The sequence below is a fragment of the Anas acuta genome, chromosome 1 (genome assembly GCF_963932015.1).
Source record: "Anas acuta chromosome 1, bAnaAcu1.1, whole genome shotgun sequence".
Taxonomy (NCBI): domain Eukaryota; kingdom Metazoa; phylum Chordata; class Aves; order Anseriformes; family Anatidae; genus Anas; species Anas acuta.
Genome location: NC_088979.1, coordinates 40,640,244 through 40,659,772, shown reverse-complemented (window position 1 = coordinate 40,659,772; position 19,529 = coordinate 40,640,244). Strand labels below are relative to the sequence as shown.

The window sequence follows — 19,529 nt, the reverse complement described above, 5'->3', positions numbered from 1 at the left end:
AATTCCTCTAAAGAAATAAAATAATTTCACAGGAAATGTTGTAACTTCTTGCTGAAGTTACAATAATAAAAATAAAATACAATAATAAGTTACTTGCTGAAGTTACAATAACAAAAATAAAAGTTACAATAACTTGTTCAAAAAACAAGTTATTTTACTGTGATATTCTGAGATACAATATAATGCAAAGCAAATAAAGATTCAGTGTCATTAACGGTTACTTAGAAATTAAAATAGCATTCAGAGATTCAGTATTGCTATATATGAATTTCTTTGTTAGGTTTCCCGCAACTAAAGATTCTTCTACTTGATCATGAAGTCAGAAGCTGCCCAAGCATCTTCCATGTCTGGAGAACAACAGAGGAAATGACTGTCATCTGTAATGTCAAAATTTCTACTTATTTTACGAATGTAACAAGGCACTTGGCACAAGAATCTCAGTTGCAACTAGAAATTCTTGTGGAAAACAAACAAACAAACAAACAAACAAACAAACAAAAAACTTCCTAAACTGGAAGTATACAGTCTACAAAGCCATCTACTGAGAATCGAAAATAAGGGAAGTATTGATGGTACTGGAAAGTACTGGAAGTCCAATGCTAAATAACACCCCAAGCAACAGAAGACACCTCTATGAGGACAGGGTCCTTACATGAGACACACCTGAAAACAGAGAAATGATTCTCTGTGTGCATATATCCATAAGTGATGAAAGCAGTACAAACAGGAATCTTTACCCAAAGGGCAATGAGACTATGAGTTAGAGAAAAAGTGATAGACATAATCATCCTATGTTGTTTGTTTTAATACTCAGTCTCAGTAACATTCATTTAAAGAGCAACATGATTTATTCCTTAAGTAATTCTGTGTGAATGAGATGTAGAGAAATTTCTAAACTATTTTGTCTTGATACAGTTTCATAACAGAACTTTTACTTCTACTTTTCAACTGTAAAGTAAAAATTTTTAATGTTAAAATAATTTGTTGTTCTGTACTTCAAGCAGTTATTGTAGGCTGCAGGAGGAAAATATTCATTTAGAAATACATTAAAAAAAAAAAAAAACAAAACAAAACAAAACCTCCTAAACACTCAAATCAGTATTGTGTTCGTCACTTTGTTTCTAAAATAGCAAAACTTTAATATACAAATGTAAGATTACTACATTTGTTACCACTAGTGTTAATCTGAACAATGGTATGTTATTTATTTATTCCTCAAAATGAAACTGCTTATATGTGTAGTACAGTTCATATTTTCTACTTTCCACTTACCCACTTTTCTACTGATTACAAAAAAATGTCATTTGGAAGGTAAATAATATTATCAGACAAGATTCTTGAAATTAAAATCACCTGATACCCTGTTATTTAGACAAAACATTTTGATTTTTAAAATTACATTCTATGGGGATAGTATGTATTCCTATTAAATAAAGTAAGGAATAAAATTATGAGTCAGATTATGAAAAGAAATAACTCCTTTTAACTCCAGCCACAGAGTGACATTACAAAATACATACTATGAATCGTGGGTGAATATCAAAAAAACATGCTTATTATTCAACTAAACCAACCAAAATTTTTCCTTCATATTCAGTGACTCTCCTGTATTCACTTTACATCCCAATGTCTTCTGACATTGATTAAGATTGCTGCTTATTCAGATACTAGAGAAGGCCATATCAACTTGTAACGTTACTCTAAAGATAACTTCTTTGATGATGTGGTGTTATAAATCTACTTTTATCCTTACTGCTTTTAATTCTTAAGAGAACTCTAGAAATTGTTCATTTTCTGTCAAATATTAAAAGGTTTTCAAGGGTGAAACACCTCTGAAAACATATATATATATATATATATATATATATATGTTTTGTTTTGTTTTGTTTTTTCTTCAAAGGAACCTGTAAACTGAAATGTAAGTATCATATGGTCATATCTAAAACTAGGACATATATAAAATGTCCTAGTACCTGTTCTCAGGCTCTGGGACTAAGACCAAATGGCATGTCACAATTTACATCCATATGGCTAAATGCTCTTATCCTCTAAAACAGCGGCTATTTCCAATGTACCTATTGAGCATGTTTCTTGACTTATGCTAATTCCTGAACTAGTTTCTGAGAATTCTAGTTTGTACAGTCCAAAACCACTTTAGTGACTGTGATAATGCTTATCAGTATTGACCATCTTATACCAGCTCCATTGACTCTGTTAAATCTAATTAATTCTAAATTAATTTACTAATATATGTGTAGTGGTAAATTTATAGATTTGTTTGTTTGTTTTTATAGCCTCTTTTGCAATCTCCATTGTTGTTATTTTCCAATATATAATTTGACAGAAGCTTGTACTTCAGATTGTAAATAAATGTTAAATAAAAGAACAACAAGAAACTGAATATTTTTTGAACAGAACATGAAAGCAAGCCAGCTCTGAGAAGGTTCTGAGTCACAGAAGGAACAAACAAGATAATAGCAAAAGAAAAAAAAAAAAAAAAAAAAAAAAAAAAAAAAAAGACAGCACCTGTTATTGAGTCTAGCTAAGAAAAAATGCCTTTCTTTGTATCACCAGAATTTCCATGGATAGAATTCTCATTCACAGAAGCACTGCCAAAAGTGTTTAAATCAAAACAAAACAACATACTGATTTTAGTAAGATGCTATCACCTAAAAATGATTAAAACAGCTTCCGTGTGGATTAGCAAATGTTACAAATGAATGGGCTTCCAAATGGTGGAATATGGCATAGCCACACAAATGTGTGCACTGCCACTGCCAAAACTGTACTAGATCTAGTTCCACCATTTCTCTTGAACATTATTTTGGAAAGAAAGTGTTGACAAATTTTTCAAATAAGGGTCATCTATAGCCATCGTGGGAACAGTTGGTATAAAGGAATTATGCATTTCTTGGGAGAAGTGACAATTATTGCAAATGGAGAAGTTGTGGGAACAGATTTTGGAATTGGAATAGAAATCTTAATATTTTTTTAAATTCACTTAAAGACAGTGACATATTACTATTCTAAGATTAATAACTATTTCTCGGGTTTTGTAATTTTATGTTCTCTATTCTTAGTTTACTTATGAATCCTTATCATTGACAAATCATGTAGCATTTACTCTTCTAAGTGAAATTCTCTGAACATTTAAAAACTGCTTTAAAGTATGTTTATACAACTGCTTGTGATCATAATGAAATGGTTTAAAAAGTGACTGTCCTTCAAACTGGTAACTGACTGTGTTCTTCTAGGCTCCTGCAATGCAGAATAAAATGTGTTCATTTAAATCACCACAGGGATCAATTAATCCATCATTATTTTACCCAGCATTACTATGAAGGCAGTAAGTAACAACTTTGGAGAAGTAATTTTTGTTATTCCCTAAAATAAATGTAGTTAGTCATGTGACCGCAATTACCTGTACTGTCCTAACTCATGGTTAATTTTGAGAAATAATATGATTTAACCTTTTAATTTATGTAAAGGGAAACATTCTCAAAAGTGTAATCTCAGTTGAAAACCCACTAGAGAAAAAAAATACAGAAGAGTTGACAAGTGAGTAAGTTTTAGTTTAGTGTAAGTCTGGGTTTGTTATTCCATTCTGGCCATTAGAAAACAATCATAGTTATTAAGTGTGGCTATCTTGCCTTGCTTTAGTCATTTCTGTAGACCTCTCAAAGGAGGTTGTAGTGAAATACAGGTCAGTCTCTACTCCCAAGGACCAAGTGATAAGAAGTAATGGTCTTAAGTTGTACCAGGGAGCTTTAGGTTGTATACTAAGAAAAAAATTCTCCACTGAAAGTGTTGTCAAGCATTGGAACAGGCTGCCCAGGGAAATGGTTTAGTCACCATCTCAGGATATATTTAAAAGACATGTATATGTAGTGCTTAGGGACATGGTTTATGGCAGACTTGGCAGTGCTAGGTTAAAGACTGGACTCGATGATCTTAGAAGTCTGTTCCAACCTAAATGATTCTATGATTCCATTCTATATTTACAGTATGTTGAGAGGAAAATCAGATCAACGACTTGAAACTACACTTCTTAGCAACATATACATATGTTATTTACAAAATAACTGTTTAGTTTCCTGCTATTTCCATCTTTTCCCAGTTTCATATTTTACTTACCTGTACTGATTGACAATATATCTACATTTCAGAAAGGCAGAAATATATATGACAGAATTTTAAAGACTAACTCAAATGCATTCTTTATTTGTTTATCCCATACTACACTGCCACTTTCTTCAGTAAGTTTTGATCTCTCAGTGGATGTCCAGTCCCATCAGTTTCTTTCTTTTGCGTATTCTATAGATCTGTTTCACAGCATCTTTTGAACACCCTCAAATTTTACTCCTGAATGCATGATTAACCACCTACAAAATCACTCTTTATAACTGAAGTACACATTCATTCATTCATGCAAGAATTCTCACATCCGAGTGAGAATTGTTTTAAAACTATTCATTCTATTATCATCCCTATTCTAAACACAGTGATGTCTCCTCTTTCTTCTGCTGCTTTTGTTCAGCAAGATTTAGTGTCTTCTGGATTAAAAATATATGACAAGTTAAAAATAATGACAAAATTACCTCTAATACTCTTAGTTTGCTGACAGGTATATCCCTTCTCTTATTAATAACGTCTTCTTATTAGTAATGATCGATCCACAGTAACATGAATGTTCATCGTCTTCAGATTCACTTGCTATATGACTTTATGTAAATGAGATGCACATATAATATGACTATTCATAACTCTAAGGGTACTGTTAGCAAATTACCTTGTATGCTGTTTCTTCTTCAATTAATGCAACTACAATTTATCTTTATTTCTGATCTACCAATTCTCCTTGAGGTACGAAGGGGGTAAAACATGTAAATATCTTAATGTAAAACATTTGAAAAACAAAAATAAATAACAAGTTTTGCAATGGGAAGAAGAAAAAAAAAAAAAAAAAAAGAGGGTTAATCGAATCTGACCAGTTTGGATACTACTACAAGGTCATTTTCATTGAAAGTGCTCTTTATTGCTTGGAAGATTTATAAGATTTATTAAAAGAATGTATACTTCTAGGCCATTTTTCCTACAAAGAATGAACATGAAACTTTTTTTTTTTTTTAAGGACATAGCTATGTGAAACGAATTCATTTGTAGACTGTTGGAAACATAAAAAGAAAGTGTCAGGAATCTGACTCCTCAAAAGAGACTGTGAGATTAACTATTTTCATCTCTTTACTTAACTAACAGAAAAAGAAAAAAGAGCCATGAGCACTTTCAAGCAAAGTTTCTATATTCAAGCTTTGCATGGTTTTTAATCTGGGGAAACTGCAAGAGGTGAGGAGTTCAGAAACATGTTGTTCAATGAACAAAAATACAATGCAATACAGTATGTTCTAGTGTGCAACAGACATGTGACAGTTTACCCAAGTTTATTATTATCTTGTTTACATTTAATGGTTTGCCCCCTTTAGTAAGGATGGAAGTCTGTAAGGCATCAAAATGTTTCCCTTCGGCAACTTAGAAATGTGTATTTTCACAAGTCTGTTCATATGTTTATGCCAACACCATATAAGTAGTCTGACATCAGTGACTAATAAACTAATGATTTCATTATTATTCTTTGTATTGTGTATTGAATGTGAGCAAGGCCCCTAAAACTCCAACAGAGGATACCTTTTATTTTTCCTGCATGGAGGAGAAAGGTTACTCTTTACCACACTAAGTCTAGACAACCTATACAGTTAAGTTAATCATTTTACATAACAGAAGTTTCAATTGAAACTTAAAAGACATTTGTCTTCACCTTGTCATGCCTCCAATATGTCCTTCTGGCATATGTCAAAAAGTGTTTTCAGGGAAACATGAAGAAAAGGAATTCTGAAAAACTAAGTGAAACAGTTTCATCTTTTTACTTCAGGTTAAGGAAACCGATTTATTCATGTATTATATACAGTGATAACAGATACTTCTCTGTTGTAGTTTCTTCATGGTCTAGCTCCTGTTTACTGTACATTGACAAAATACTTTCTTTATACTTATGAATGTGATCTGAATAAGAAGATTAAAGATCTTTCCAGATTTCTTTTTATGACAGTGTTCATACATCTTCACACATGAAATAAACTGTAAGATGCTTGTAAAAAAGCAGGTATACGTACCAAATTAATGTATCCTCAAAAAATGTACCAGAACATGAAAGAATCAAGTAATGTTACAATGTCAAAACCTACAAAGAATACACCAAAGAGTTGAGAATTTAATTATTAAAAACAATAATAATCAAAGACAATTTCATTTACTGACATAATCGAAATAACAAAGTCTGAATAACAACCTAAAATATTTTTTACTTTTTTCTTCATAATTGTTTTCTAGTTTGTACCAGAAAGCTGATAAAAAACTCAATCACTTTGTTGGATGATACTTTAATATATTAATTGAGTGACCTCTGAAGTATACATAGAAAAAAAAAAATGTTACAATGAATTGCTATTTATAATATCTAAGTAACAGAAATAAAGACATAAAATCTATGCAATGCAGTTTAGATGAAAATAAATAAAAATCTGTCAACTGTTCACATCAAATGTTCAACTAAAGTATTAATTTAGAATTTAAAATGTCTAAGATTTACAATAAAGCAAGGAAAATATGCAATCCTCCTCAGAATATTTCTGAACTTCCCTAATCAATTAAAAGATATTAGATATATACTATCTATGTATTCACTGATAAAAGCTATTTTACATGTTCATATTCCCACCTTTTAGAGCTCATAGCCAGGCATTAAGTCACCAGGACTCATGGATGATTTCACATACATTTTCATAAGAGGTGCATTTCTAAAGTCTCTGAAATGATTAAAGTCATCTGCCTTATTCTAGATTAAAATTTTTATGCTTTTCTTCCTACTGCTCTCCCAAGCAGTACATATTCACTCAGATCAGTTCTTATATAAAAGTGAACCATCTCTTCTGTTTGCTTTAGAAGGATTTTTGTCTTTTTTGTTTTTTTAGCACTGAGTACTGAGAGCAGAACCGAGGCACTAGAGAGTTTGCAGTCCAGCTGTTGTGGCATAAATCAATATTTAAAATACACAGTGGCAATTTTTCTTCCCTTGAAAGTAGGACTTTGTGTCCTGAATTTCTTGTTCTCTTAAATACAGACCTTAATCTAAGTTGAAACACAGACCCTAATATTGGTTTATAACTAGAAGCACAGCTTCTGTGATAAACTAAATAAAACAGTAATAAAATTGTTAATTAATGTTTGACTTCTGTGTTTCTCTGGAGGATTTTTAAAGCTGTAACGTTTTACGAATGAGGAATTAAAACATTCCAGCTTGAGGAAAAGAATTCTTTCAACTATTTTTTTCTTGACTTCACAGAGAGCTATCAGAAAAAAAATAAAAAATAATAATAATAAAAAAATGGATAGCTCACAGGTACATGGGTAAAACAGACCAAAGCAGAGTACCTTGAGGAGAATATATATTTTTCATCACTTTCCCAGGCATAAATCTTCTTTTTCACTTTCCTAGGTATAAATCTTCTTTTAAAATATTACTTTCTAAGGTACAGGTGGATTGCAGGCATTCTGTACATCTTCATATGCTACCAGCTGATGATATGCAGTTCAGTTCTGCCCCTATATCCCCCTCTCCCACATTTCACCATGAAGCTTTTAATTCTGTAATTACATCCCAGATGCACAGCATACTTTGCGATATCCGTCCCAAGTGGGCAGATGTTCCTAAGCAGATTTCTCTGTTGTGAAGGAGCCTCCCTTGGGTTTAACACTGTCAGACTGCATTAAGAGCATATATAAAAGGTAAGAAGCAGATGTGTAGTGCTATTTCTGTTTCACGCACCATCCCTCTAGCCAATGTTTTCTACTGGTGAAGCAACACTGAGCCAACAGGCTAATGAATGGAGCCTGCAGAATAAATTGTTAACCTGTAACCTCATCCAGTCAGCATGCAGTCCATTAAGTTTGTACTCCTATGATTCATGCTCTTGTGTTTGCTGCTACTGCTCCATTTGTTTCCCTTTATTTTTTCTCCCAGTATAATATAGTGGACTCAGAACCAAAACAAGGTGCTGGAGAGAGGGGAGCAGGAGGCTATGACAGACAATTAGCGACCTGCCAACTTACTCAGATGAGGAAGACTGAAGCATCTTTTTCCCTCTGTGTCTTCACACTGATGGCCCCAGAGCACATCTGCGTCACATGCAGGGGAGGGGGCGGCTTGGTTAGAGGCACTGAGACAGATAGAAAATTGTACAGTGAGGACCTTGACAGCCTCGCTGGCATTTTTTTAATTATTATTTTTTTCCCCCTCCTATGTACAGCATATATAAAGGAGCCCTGCTTTCACCCCATGCCAGCTCTCTGGCTTTGCTATCGCAGATAGCCGCAAGCATGGGACTCCCCTGAGAAATGGGATGGGGAGGCGGGAGGTGGAGAGAGGCTTCCAGGTGACTTCTCCAGTGGCGCTCGGTCACGAAGCTCCAAGAGCCAGAGGAAGAACCACCTGCCTCCCGGCGCGGCTGCTGCCGCCGGTCCTCTCCGGGCTGTAGCTCCGCTCGCTCCCCCGTTAATCAGATCAGCGCTCCTTTGCAGCATCTCTCACCCGCAAGTGCCTGTCTCCCCTGAGAGGTGTCTCTCATTCCTGCCTCTCTCCCCTCCCCTTTCCACCGATCGCCGTGCAAATTCTCGTCAGCTCCCTTTCTCCTTCTCCCTTCCCTGCTGGGTGCCTCTCCCCTCCTCTCGGCTCTGTGCATCGCTCCCTCCATCCCTCCCTCCATCCTCCCTCTCCCTCTCCGCGCTGCCTGTGTGCGCGCATCTCCCTCCTCCGGCCGCCCACCACCACCCCTCGCCCTGCAGGCTCAGCTCTGCCCGAAGAAGCCTCCGATCCTCCGCCGCCTCCCGGCCCTGCCCGGCCGCCCCGAGTCCCTCTTCGGCACCATGTCCGGCTCCGGCAGGAAAGACTTCGACGTGAAGCACATCCTGCGCCTCCGCTGGAAACTGTTCAGCCACCCCTCGCCGGCGGGCGGCCCGGCGGGGGGAGGCTGCCTGCCGCCCGACAGCAGCTTCGAGCACTGGGGGCCGAGCCAGAGCCGCCTGCTGAAGAGCCAGGAGAGGGGCAGCAGCGCCTTCTGGAAGAAATCCCCCTCCTCAACCTCCTCCACCGCCGCCGGGCCGCCCAACGGGACGCCGCGGCCGGGCGGGGGGCACGGGCCGGGGCCGGGTCCTCCTCCTCCACCGCCCCGCACCGTCTTCTACGTGGAGTCCCTGGAGGAGGAAGAGGAGGAGGAGGCGGAGGCGGCGCCCGGCGGGATGGAGGTCGCCCGGGAGCCCGAGAAGCCCCCGGCGCCGGCCGAGCGGGAGGAGGCGCCGGGGGGATGCGCGGATGGCGGCAGCCGGGCAACAGGTGACGGAGGAGGGCGCAGGTAGGGGCTGCGCTGCCGCGGTTTGGGGGGTGGAGGGTGGTGGGGCTTGTCCAGGCCCGATGGGGGGCGGCCGGTGCCGTCCGGGAGGAGTGAGGTGGCCGGGGGCGCATGGAGGAAAGTTTGAGTTGTTGGAGGAGGGTGGTCGGAGCCGGTGGAGGAGGGCTCCTGAGCTTCCAGAGCCAGGGTTTTGGGGGCTGGGGGCTTTGTGATGGAGAGGGAGGGCGGACAGAGGGTTCCTCATGTGCCAAGGGTGCTTCGGGGGACGGGACAGCGCACCGAGCCCCGGGGGTGGTGAGATCTCAGCACCCAACTTTGTTAGAAGTTCAGAGGAATAGTAGCGCCAGGTACCGAGATGTCAGGGTGCCGAGATGTTAGGGAACATCTGGGAAATTAAGCTAAATTGTGACAGAGAAAAATGAGAATTTGAGTCATGAACCCAGTGACACCTGGGGAGATGTAAAAGCCAGCAAGTCACATCCAGCACCTGGTTGTTTCATTTGGGAGTTCCTTGAATCTTGAGCTGCTTCGCCTTCTCGGTCACCCTGCCCTCCTCAGCATAAAAAAAAATTAAAGTCAACAGAAGAGGGAAATGTATCTCAGACAGAGTTTCCAGAAATGCTATAATACAGATAATAATTCCGGAGGACAATAAACTTTTCACTGGTTTAATTCTGCTTGCCCCATCTCCCCATTGTTAAAATAATTTAAATTTAATTTAGCTTGTCATTTATTACTTTTTCTGTGGGAGGTAAATATGCAGTCATGTTTATAAACTGAAATGAGACACCTGGCATTCTTAAGCCACAATGTATGTTCTTCTTATTGAAAGCAAAGTTTACTGTATCAAATACTTTATTAGGTAAAGAGACAACACCATGCATTTGTTTGGATTAACTATAGCTATACATATACATACATGTACATCCAACTTGGCCTATGTTAAGTTTTTTTAAAGACCAAAGTTGAGAAGTAGGGAATATATTCTAAAGCATATATTCTTAATTGCTTTATCAGAGTAGTTATTTTCATTGAATCTACACCATTTAAAAAATGTAGAATAGCTGATAATTTACAATTCAAAATTTACATTTTACTATAGCTGATAATTTACAATTCAAAATTTACATTTTAAAATAAAAAGTGACGCTAGTTTTCATAACCATTGGAAGTTATTCTAAACAAGAAGATAGATGCTGATATATGAATTAATATAAAATGTTATCAAGATACACTATAAAGACAGGTGAAAGGCAAATTTTCTCCAGGGTTTCTGAAAAGAATAGCAGAGATTAAAAACTGGCACAAATATAATCTATTTTTCTTTTTATTTTGGGTGCATTGCTGATCTAAGAGTCTTTGAAGATTGTTATACTGGCAGAAGCTTACTGAAATTAAATGGCACTATTTAATTTGGCCATAAGGGTTGACTTGCTAGAATGAATTTTCACATCGCATATGTACTCGATGATACTATATATCCAATTTACTTTTACTGCTGTTGTTTTTTTATAGTCTGTTTCTTCCACACTTTTCATTCATTGGTGGTGAAACAACACATCTCGTCATCTGTAGCTCCTAATCTTTTTGAGGTCATATGCTAAAATTTGTTTAAATTCAGAATAATGATGATAACATTTTATTATTAATAAAAATGTCAGGGTTTGAAATATGACAATATTTAGTTTACAGTCTGAGACTTTCCCTTCTCTTTTTCCATGGTTAATCTCTTTTTCCATCTTTTAGTTTACCTGCAATTTTGAATGCTATGGTGAGAGATGTTCAAATACTGCAAAAATATCAGTTCTGTACTTGAGTGTCCAGTACGTGATTCCATAAAAGTTCAGTGGTCTAAAAATTTTCTTACGCCCCAACAATTTACATCTCCATCACTCTATAGAAATTAGTCTTTTTCATAAATAGTGCCAAATTTTTACTTCAATATGGCTATACATAAATAATATATATATATATATATGTAAAATATATAAACTGCAGTTCAGTTTTGAATGAGAGATATTACTAAATGCACAAAGAGCCAAAATTTTTGAACTTCCAGCAAGACTACAGACAAATACCTGCATTTTTTGGTACAGTTAGTATAAAATCGTTAGCTCATGGCTCCCCTTGATATTTTGTCCTGAACACATTTTACAACTACTTTAAAACATTAGGACTGTTGGGAAAGCAGCATTTTTGTTTTGTGAAAAAACAGTGAGAATTCAGCTCAAATATGTTATAGCATGGAACATATCCACAATATTTCAGACATGAGCAGGAGTCCTCTGGGAGTATAGCAGTGGTAGTATATAACATGAGGAACAGGAAGGCTTTGGTTTTATGTTTTGATGCCTTGGAATAATCTATTTATTGCTACTTCTACTTTTAATAACTTTTAATAACTACCTACAAGTGCAAATAAGTGCAAATGCCCTTTTTTTTTTTTTTTTTTTTTTTTATCCCCAGACAAGTTTTTCTGGTTGCTCTCCTCTTCTCAAAACAAGAATTCTGTAGTGGAATCATTTTTTTTTCAGCCTATCTCATGTGCAGAATCCTGTTTGGGGCTATTTGTGGATTGGTAGTTAGTTTATTTTCACATCTAAGATAAACAGCTGAATGATCTTGAATTCTGAATTTTACTTTTAATATTTTGGGAGATGTTACAGGATAGCATGGTTGGGTAATAATACATTATAGTTTATTTATTTGTTTTGGTACACTTCTAAAGAACATCTTGTCAGGTTGATTTTACAGATACTTCTATGCACAATGTGCAATCCACATAACGTTGTGTGGGTTGTCCCATTGGCATTAAGACTTTATATCATTGTGCATGATATAAAGTACTGACATAAATGGTCTACATTGTATATTGTATTCAAAAATAAATGTTTTACAGTGAACAATTATCATTTAAACGTTGTTTCATTGTTTGAAATTGCTGGAAAGCTTATATATCAAATTGTTTCAGAGTTTGCATGTCAAATTTTAAAATGACTACGGTAGATATCCAAGCATAGATTCTATTTTGATCTTAATTATATAAGAAAAAGCTGTCAGGAAAAAATAATCCATACAATGGATTTGCAATTCAGATTTATAAATCAACCTGACAAAGCTTGGAAAATATGAGTGCAAATACTTCCTGTGTAGCCATGAGCTACACATGTGTTTATAATGGAGTTTTTCCATGATCATGTTTTTTCATAAGATCTATTAATCCACAAAATGAACTGTACTCATTTAATAATCAAGTGGTCAGTGTTTTCTTTCCTCCTTGATGTGGTGAATGGTAGGATACTTTACACTTACTTTACACTGTCCAAACCTTTTCTGTGATTACTCATGAGCCCTCAGTACTGTTCACCACAACACTTGCTATGTGCCTCACAAACTGTTAATGGGTTTGTCTTTACTACCTCTTTATTTTACAGTGGGCAAGTGAAACATAGAAAAAAAAAAACAAAAACAAATAAAACCAAAACAAAGCAAGACCATCACCAATACCACCAACAGAAGCAGCCACAAAGCAAAAACTTGAATTGCTGGCTTTAGAGCACATAACATTTTTCTCCTACTACTTTCTGTTTTCTCACTTGAAAGTGATCAGCACTTCTGTAGACCAGTTCCAGACTTCTCTGACTGAAGAGGAATGAGGAACACAGGATTCAATTAACATTTTGTTTGAGAGAGCTGCAGGAAGGATATACTAGATATGTCAAGCCTACATAAAACAATCACTGACAGTACAGAAGTCTTTCATAAAATGTACAGGTATTTGAAAATAAAACTTCTGAGTGAAGGTGGCAAGTCCTCCCACTATTATATGCCATATAATAGCATGCTAAAAAGTAGGAATTGAAAGAGCTGATCTCTGTGCCCTCCTTACAAAGAAGAGTTTCAAACCCATATCTTGTTTCACTAGAAAAAGTCATGACGGAAGAGCATTTACAACTATTTCTGTTGAAATTGACAATGGAAAATAAAGAATTCAGTATAAATGGGAGTCCAAAATGTTAAAAAGTGTAATTTTGTAAGTAATTTTGTAAATTAAACTTTAACTCTGCAATTCAAAGTTTACCAGTCTGTTTCACAACTATTTTTAAAATTAAATTGGAGGGACAAAATTAGGAAGGCCAAAGCTCATCTGGAGCTCAATCTGGCTACTGCCATTAAAGATAACAAAAAACGTTTTTATAAATACATCAACACAAAAAGGAGGACGAAGGAGATTCTCCATCCTTTACTGGATGCGGGGGGAAACTTAGTTACAAGAGATGAGGAAAAGGCGGAGGTGCTTAATGCCTTCTTTGCCTCAGTCTTTAGTGGCAATACCAGTTGTTCTCTGGATACCCAGTACCCTGAGCTGGTGGAAGGGGATGGGGAGCAGGATGTGGCCCTCACTAACCGCGAATAACTGGTTGGTGACCTGCTACGGCACTTGGATGTGCACAAATCGATGGGGCCGGATGGGATCCACCCAAGGGTACTGAGAGAACTGGCAGAGGAGCTGGCCAAGCCCCTATCCATCATTTATCAGCAGTCCTGGCTATCCGGGGAGGTCCCAGTTGACTGGCAGCTAGCAAATGTGACGCCCATCTACAAGAAGGACTGGAGGGCAGACCTGGGGAACTATAGGCCTGTCAGTTTGACCTCAGTACCAGGGAAGCTCATGGAGCAGATCCTCTTGAGAGTCATCATGCGGCACTTGCAGGGCAAGCAGGCGATCAGGCCCAGTCAGCATGGGTTTATGGAAGGCAGATCCTGCTTGACGAACCTGATCTCCTTCTGTGACAAAGTGACGCGCTGGGTAGACGAGGGAAAGGCTGTGGATGTGGTCTACCTTGACTTCAGCAAGGCATTTGACACCGTCTCCCACAGCATTCTCCTCAAGAAACTGTCTACTCTTGACTTGGACTGGCGCATGCTTCGTTGGGTTAGAAACTGGCTGGATAGCCGGGCCCAAAGAGTTGTGGTAAATGGAGTCAAGTCCAGTTGGAGGCCAGTCACTAGTGGCATCCCCCAGGGCTCGGTGCTGGGGCCGGTCCTCTTTAACATATTCATCAATGATCTGGACGAGGGCATTGAGTGCACCCTCAGTAAGTTCGCAGATGACACCAAGCTATGCACATGTGTTGATCTGCTTGAGGGTAGGAAAGCTCTGCAGGAGGATCTGGATAGGCTGCACCGATGGGCTGAGGTCAACTGCATGAAATTCAACAAGGCCAGGTGCCGGGTCCTGCACCTGGGATGCAATAACCCCAAGCAGAGCTACAGGCTGGGAGATGAGTGGATGGAGAGCTGCCAGGCAGAGAAGGACATGGGAGTGATGGTTGATAGTCGGCTGAATATGAGCCAGCAGTGTGCTCAGGTGGCCAAGAAGGCCAACGGCATCCTGGCTTGTATCAGAAACAGTGTGACCAGCAGGGCTAGGGAAGTGATCGTCCCCCTGTACTCGGCTCTGGTGAGGCCGCACCTCGAGTACTGTGTTCAGTTTTGGGCCCCTCGCTACAAGAAGGACATCGAGGTGCTTGAGCGGGTCCAAAGAAGGGCGACGAAGCTGGTGAGAGGCCTGGAGAACAAGTCCTACGAGGAGCGGCTGAAGGAGCTGGGCTTGTTCAGCCTGGAGAAGAGGATGCTCAGGGGTGACCTTATTGCTCTCTACAGATACCTTAAAGGAGGCTGTAGTGAGGTGGGGGTTGGCCTGTTCTCCCACGTGCCTGGTGACAGGACGAGGGGGAATGGGCTAAAGTTGCGCCAGGGGAGTTTTAGGTTAGATGTTAGGAAGAACTTCTTTACTGAAAGGGTTGTTAGACACTGGAACAGGCTGTCCAGGGAAGTGGTGGAGTCACCATCCCTGGAAGTCTTTAAAAGATGTTTAGATGTAGAGCTTAGGGATATGGTTTAGTGGGGACTGTTAGCTTTAGGTCAGAGATTGGACTCGATGATCTTGAGGTCTCTTCCAACCTAGAAATTCTGTGATTCTGTAAATATTTATTTAAGAAACAGAGTAGATCAGAGTAGAATCAGAAACATAAACGTATAGTTTTAAAACTGTGAAATCAAGACTATCTAGATCCCACAAATCTCACCTGCTTTTCCCCTTTTTTCTCTTCCACTTCCAAGACTGGCTCCATTTCTCTTAGCACTCTACAATCTTGTGGTTAACATGTTGCTGTAGAAAGTTATGAGTTTGAAACCTGTCTGGGTAAAGAAGAATTTCAGTGCAATTTTCTAATATCATGAGAAAATATTGTGATGATTGTATGAACTTCAGATAAAATCATCATCAGAGTTTACACTGTAATTACTCGATATACTAATGCACATGTATCTAAGTAAATGTATCTAAGTAAAGGTACATCTAGATATGCAAATATAGTTTCCTGCTTACCGCTTGGACTTGGGTACCTGAGTTTACAAAAAAAGGGGAATCACACCTTCCTATTTCTTAGTCTATCCTATGAGCTGTCACACCTTTAGAATGTTCTTAACCAAAAATGGCAATGGCCATTCTGAGGTTCTGTCCACTTGGTATTCTTTAGTTACTGAAATATTAACTGTGGATTCTACTGTGATAGCCATATCCTAGAGTTACATACCATACTTAGAGGTACTCACATTTTCTGTTGATTTTGTTGTCTCGTATAATTTTTATTTTTTTTTCCCGGAATATAATTTAGCGCTTGGGCTGGAATATATAACACAGAACTCTGCATTTCTAGGTTGCCGAATCAGGAGAGAATAATTAATTTGCCTTAACCACAAAACTGCTTTTCACCTCAGTTACGAAACTTTTTTTAAATAGTTATATAACTTCTTTATTTCTACAGTTCTACTTTTGACTTTGACAACAAAAAGGACAGGTTTCAGATGTACCACACACCACAGACTTTTTAAATCCACAGTTCTGATTTATTCTCAGAGGACTTATGTCCTGTGTATATCATGCAATAGTATCGGATAAAAATAGTTCATGATCATATAGCTAAAGACTCTATGCACAGATGGAATTAAAATAAGGTGACAAGGACAATCTAGCTCTGGAATTTTCTAACTTTGAAATCTTTCTCTTTGCTACATTAAGAATAGCATTTCTAATGTAGGTTTTTAAATAGGTTTCGTTGGTTGGTTGTCTGGTTTTGTCTTGGTTTTAGAAAAAAATGGAATAGCGCAGAAAAGTCACTTCATGTATTGCTATTTCTTTTGTCCTCCACTAGGATGCAGGTCTGAAACTTCAGGATTCTCTCTATATCTTATTGCCACTTGAACCAGTAAAATAACTGGTAGTAAAAGGAAGTTCTTATTTGTGTGGATAATTAAAATGGTGACTGTGAACCCTCTTTGTAAAAGATTTGGGGATACAACAGTTGAAGGGATAGCAAGTCCTAAGAATTTTCTCCTTCATTTGAGGTCTTATTGCCAAGCACACACTCATGCACTTTTCTTCTTGTCACTCCCAGACTTACTTCCATTTATTCCATCCTCTTTAAACTATTTTGTCGTACTTATTTGTACTCATTCTGGATCTTATCCTAGCCTTACTCTCCTTTACACAGTCTTGACCTTTTTCTGACTGTCTTATCAAGTCCTGAGTTCTTTATGCAGATAGTCCTACTTGATTTTCCTGATTTATCTTGTTATCTGCCTCTTAAGTTTACTCACCAAGTTACTTACTGTGCCACAAAAACTGCCCATTCTTCCCTGTATTCCTTCCTAGATGCTTTCACACAGTCCAATTAAAGTCTGTAAAGTCCAATTGTCCTCTAGTTCCTTAACAACTAACATCAGACCTCTCATTCTTCTTCTCTGACACCCTTTCCTACTCTTCATATGTCAGTATCCTTCAGAAAATTTCTCAGCTCCTTTGACAGTTTTAATGGAATTCTAACAGAATTCCAATTCCTGTTTCTTCTCCAGCTCCCACTTTTACTATGTTCTGCTGATCTGTTTCCTGAATTGCTGCCAAGTTGATGGTACCATTTGCTATATCTAATGGGTCAGTGTGACACCTAAGTTTGAGTAATTCATTCTGTCAGTGATGCAGATTTATCTTATCTCTTTCTTAGATGTCCATTTTAGAATAAGAGGAATTGTCATCCAGACATGCCCATTTTTTCTTCATTGAGTGTAACAGTAGTCTAGAGTGACTAATTCAGATTTAAGTGTTCAATTTAAATGTTTAATGTTCAATTAAATTTGAGAAAATGAACATCAACTGAAGTCTACACTGCAAATTCAAACTATTCTAAAAGGATAGATATAATTAAATCTTAGATTTCATAGCATTAATAAAGAACATATCCCTCATCCTAATAAATGTAAGGGTGCTGCTTTAAAACATGAGCCCACTAAATACACTAGAAATCAAGACTTGACAGTTATTGTTGCTATTGTCTACGTAGTTTAAGCACTGGATAAAATTACATTTTTCATAGAATCAGAGAGAATCCTGAGCTGGAAGGGACCCTCAAGGATCCAACTCCTCAAGGATTCTCAATTCCATCTCCACAGAGGACTGACCAAAAATTAAAGCATATGTCTAAGAGTGTTGTCCATATGCTTCTTGAACTCTGACAGGCTTAGTGCCATGACTGCTTCCTTGGGGAGCCTGTTACAGTGCTCAGTCACCCTCTCAGTGAAGAACCATTTCGTAATACCCAGCCAGAACCACCTCTACCAAAGCTTCATGCTGTTCCCTAGCTAGCTGTCACTAGTTGCCAAAGAGAACAGTAACTGCCCCTCCGTTCTCCCTTGTGAGGAAACTGTAGGCCGCCATGAGGTTGCAGTTAAGTTTGCAGTTGTTAAACCTCAGCCTTCTCTAAGCTGAATGAAGAATCATAGAATCATAGAATCATTCAGGTTAGAAAAGACCTCTAAGATCATCTAGTCCAGCCTTTAACCTCGTACTAAAGTCCACCAGTAAACCATGCTACTAAGTTCTAAATCTACACATTTCTTGAAGATCTCCAGGGATGGTGACTCAAACACTTACCAGGGCATCCTATTGTAATGCCACACAACCCGTTCAGTAAATAAATTGTTCCTTAAATCCAACCTAAACCTTCCACAGCAAAACTTGAGGCCATTTCTCCTCATCTTATCACTTGGTGCTTAGGAGAAGTGTCCAATCCCCACCTTGCTACACCAAAGCATACATGCATTCAAGCCTTGAGCAGTCAGCTTCTTCAGGAGAATGCTGTCGGAAGTGGTGTCAAAAGCCTTACTGACGTCTAGGTAGAACACATCCAGATCCTTTCCCTCATGCACTGAGTGTGTCACCTTTTTGAAGGAGCTCTAGTTCATCAAACAGGACCTGCCTTTCATAAACCCATGTTGACTGGGCCTGATCCCTTGGTTGTCCTGTAAGTACTGCATGATGGTACTCAAGATAATCTGCTTCATTAGCTTCCCCAGCATCGAGGTCAGACTGACAGGCCGGTAGCTCTCCAGATCCTCCTTCTGGCTCTTCTTTTGTCACATTTGCTAGCCATCATTCGACTGGGTCCTCCCCTGATAGCCAGGACTGCTGATAAATGATAGAAAGTGGCTTGGCAAGTGCTTCCGCCAGCCCTATCAGTACTCTTGGGCCCATAGATTTGCATACATCTAAGTGGTTTAGCAGGTCGTATACCATTTCTTCATGGATTATGAGGGCTTCATTCCACTCCCTGACCCTATCTACCAGCTCAGGGGACTGAGTACCTAGAGAACAACTGCTCTTGCTGCTAAAAAGTGAAGCAGAGAAAGCTTTAAGTACCTCAGCCTTTTCCTCACTGTGTTTCCCCCCACATCCAGCAGAGGATGGATATCCTCCTTAGTTCTTTTCTTGTTTATGTATTTATAAAAAACACTTTTTAATGTCTTTAACAGCAGTAGCCAGTTGGACTACTGACCTCCAGCTGGGATTCTAATTTTCTCTCTGAACAGCCTCACAACATCTTCGTAGTCTTCCTGAGTACCCCACCCTTTCTTCCAAAGGTCATAAACTCTCCTTCTCTTTCTGAGCTTTAGCTACAGCTCTCTGTTGAGACAGGCCAGTCTTCTACCATGCCGGCTCATCTTTTGGCA

General features: G+C 38.4%; 1 protein-coding gene and 1 long non-coding RNA gene across 2 annotated transcripts in view; one reads left to right on the top strand and one right to left on the bottom strand.

Moving 5' to 3' along the window:
* Nucleotides 1–2,585: 2,585 nt before the first annotated feature.
* LOC137853521 (uncharacterized) lies at nucleotides 2,586–9,109 on the bottom strand. Its single transcript, XR_011094545.1, has 3 exons — nucleotides 8,976–9,109; nucleotides 8,164–8,270; nucleotides 2,586–7,815 (listed from the first exon to the last, which is right to left on the bottom strand). It is a non-coding gene; the product is annotated as an uncharacterized lncRNA (long non-coding RNA).
* The window catches only part of KLHL1 (kelch like family member 1), a 249,487-nt gene continuing 238,934 nt past the window's right edge, over nucleotides 8,977–19,529 (top strand). Inside the window, exon 1 of the mRNA XM_068675942.1 lies at nucleotides 8,977–9,461. Within this exon, the coding sequence (XP_068532043.1) occupies nucleotides 8,977–9,461 (485 nt within the window). The remainder of the gene's footprint in view (nucleotides 9,462–19,529) is intronic.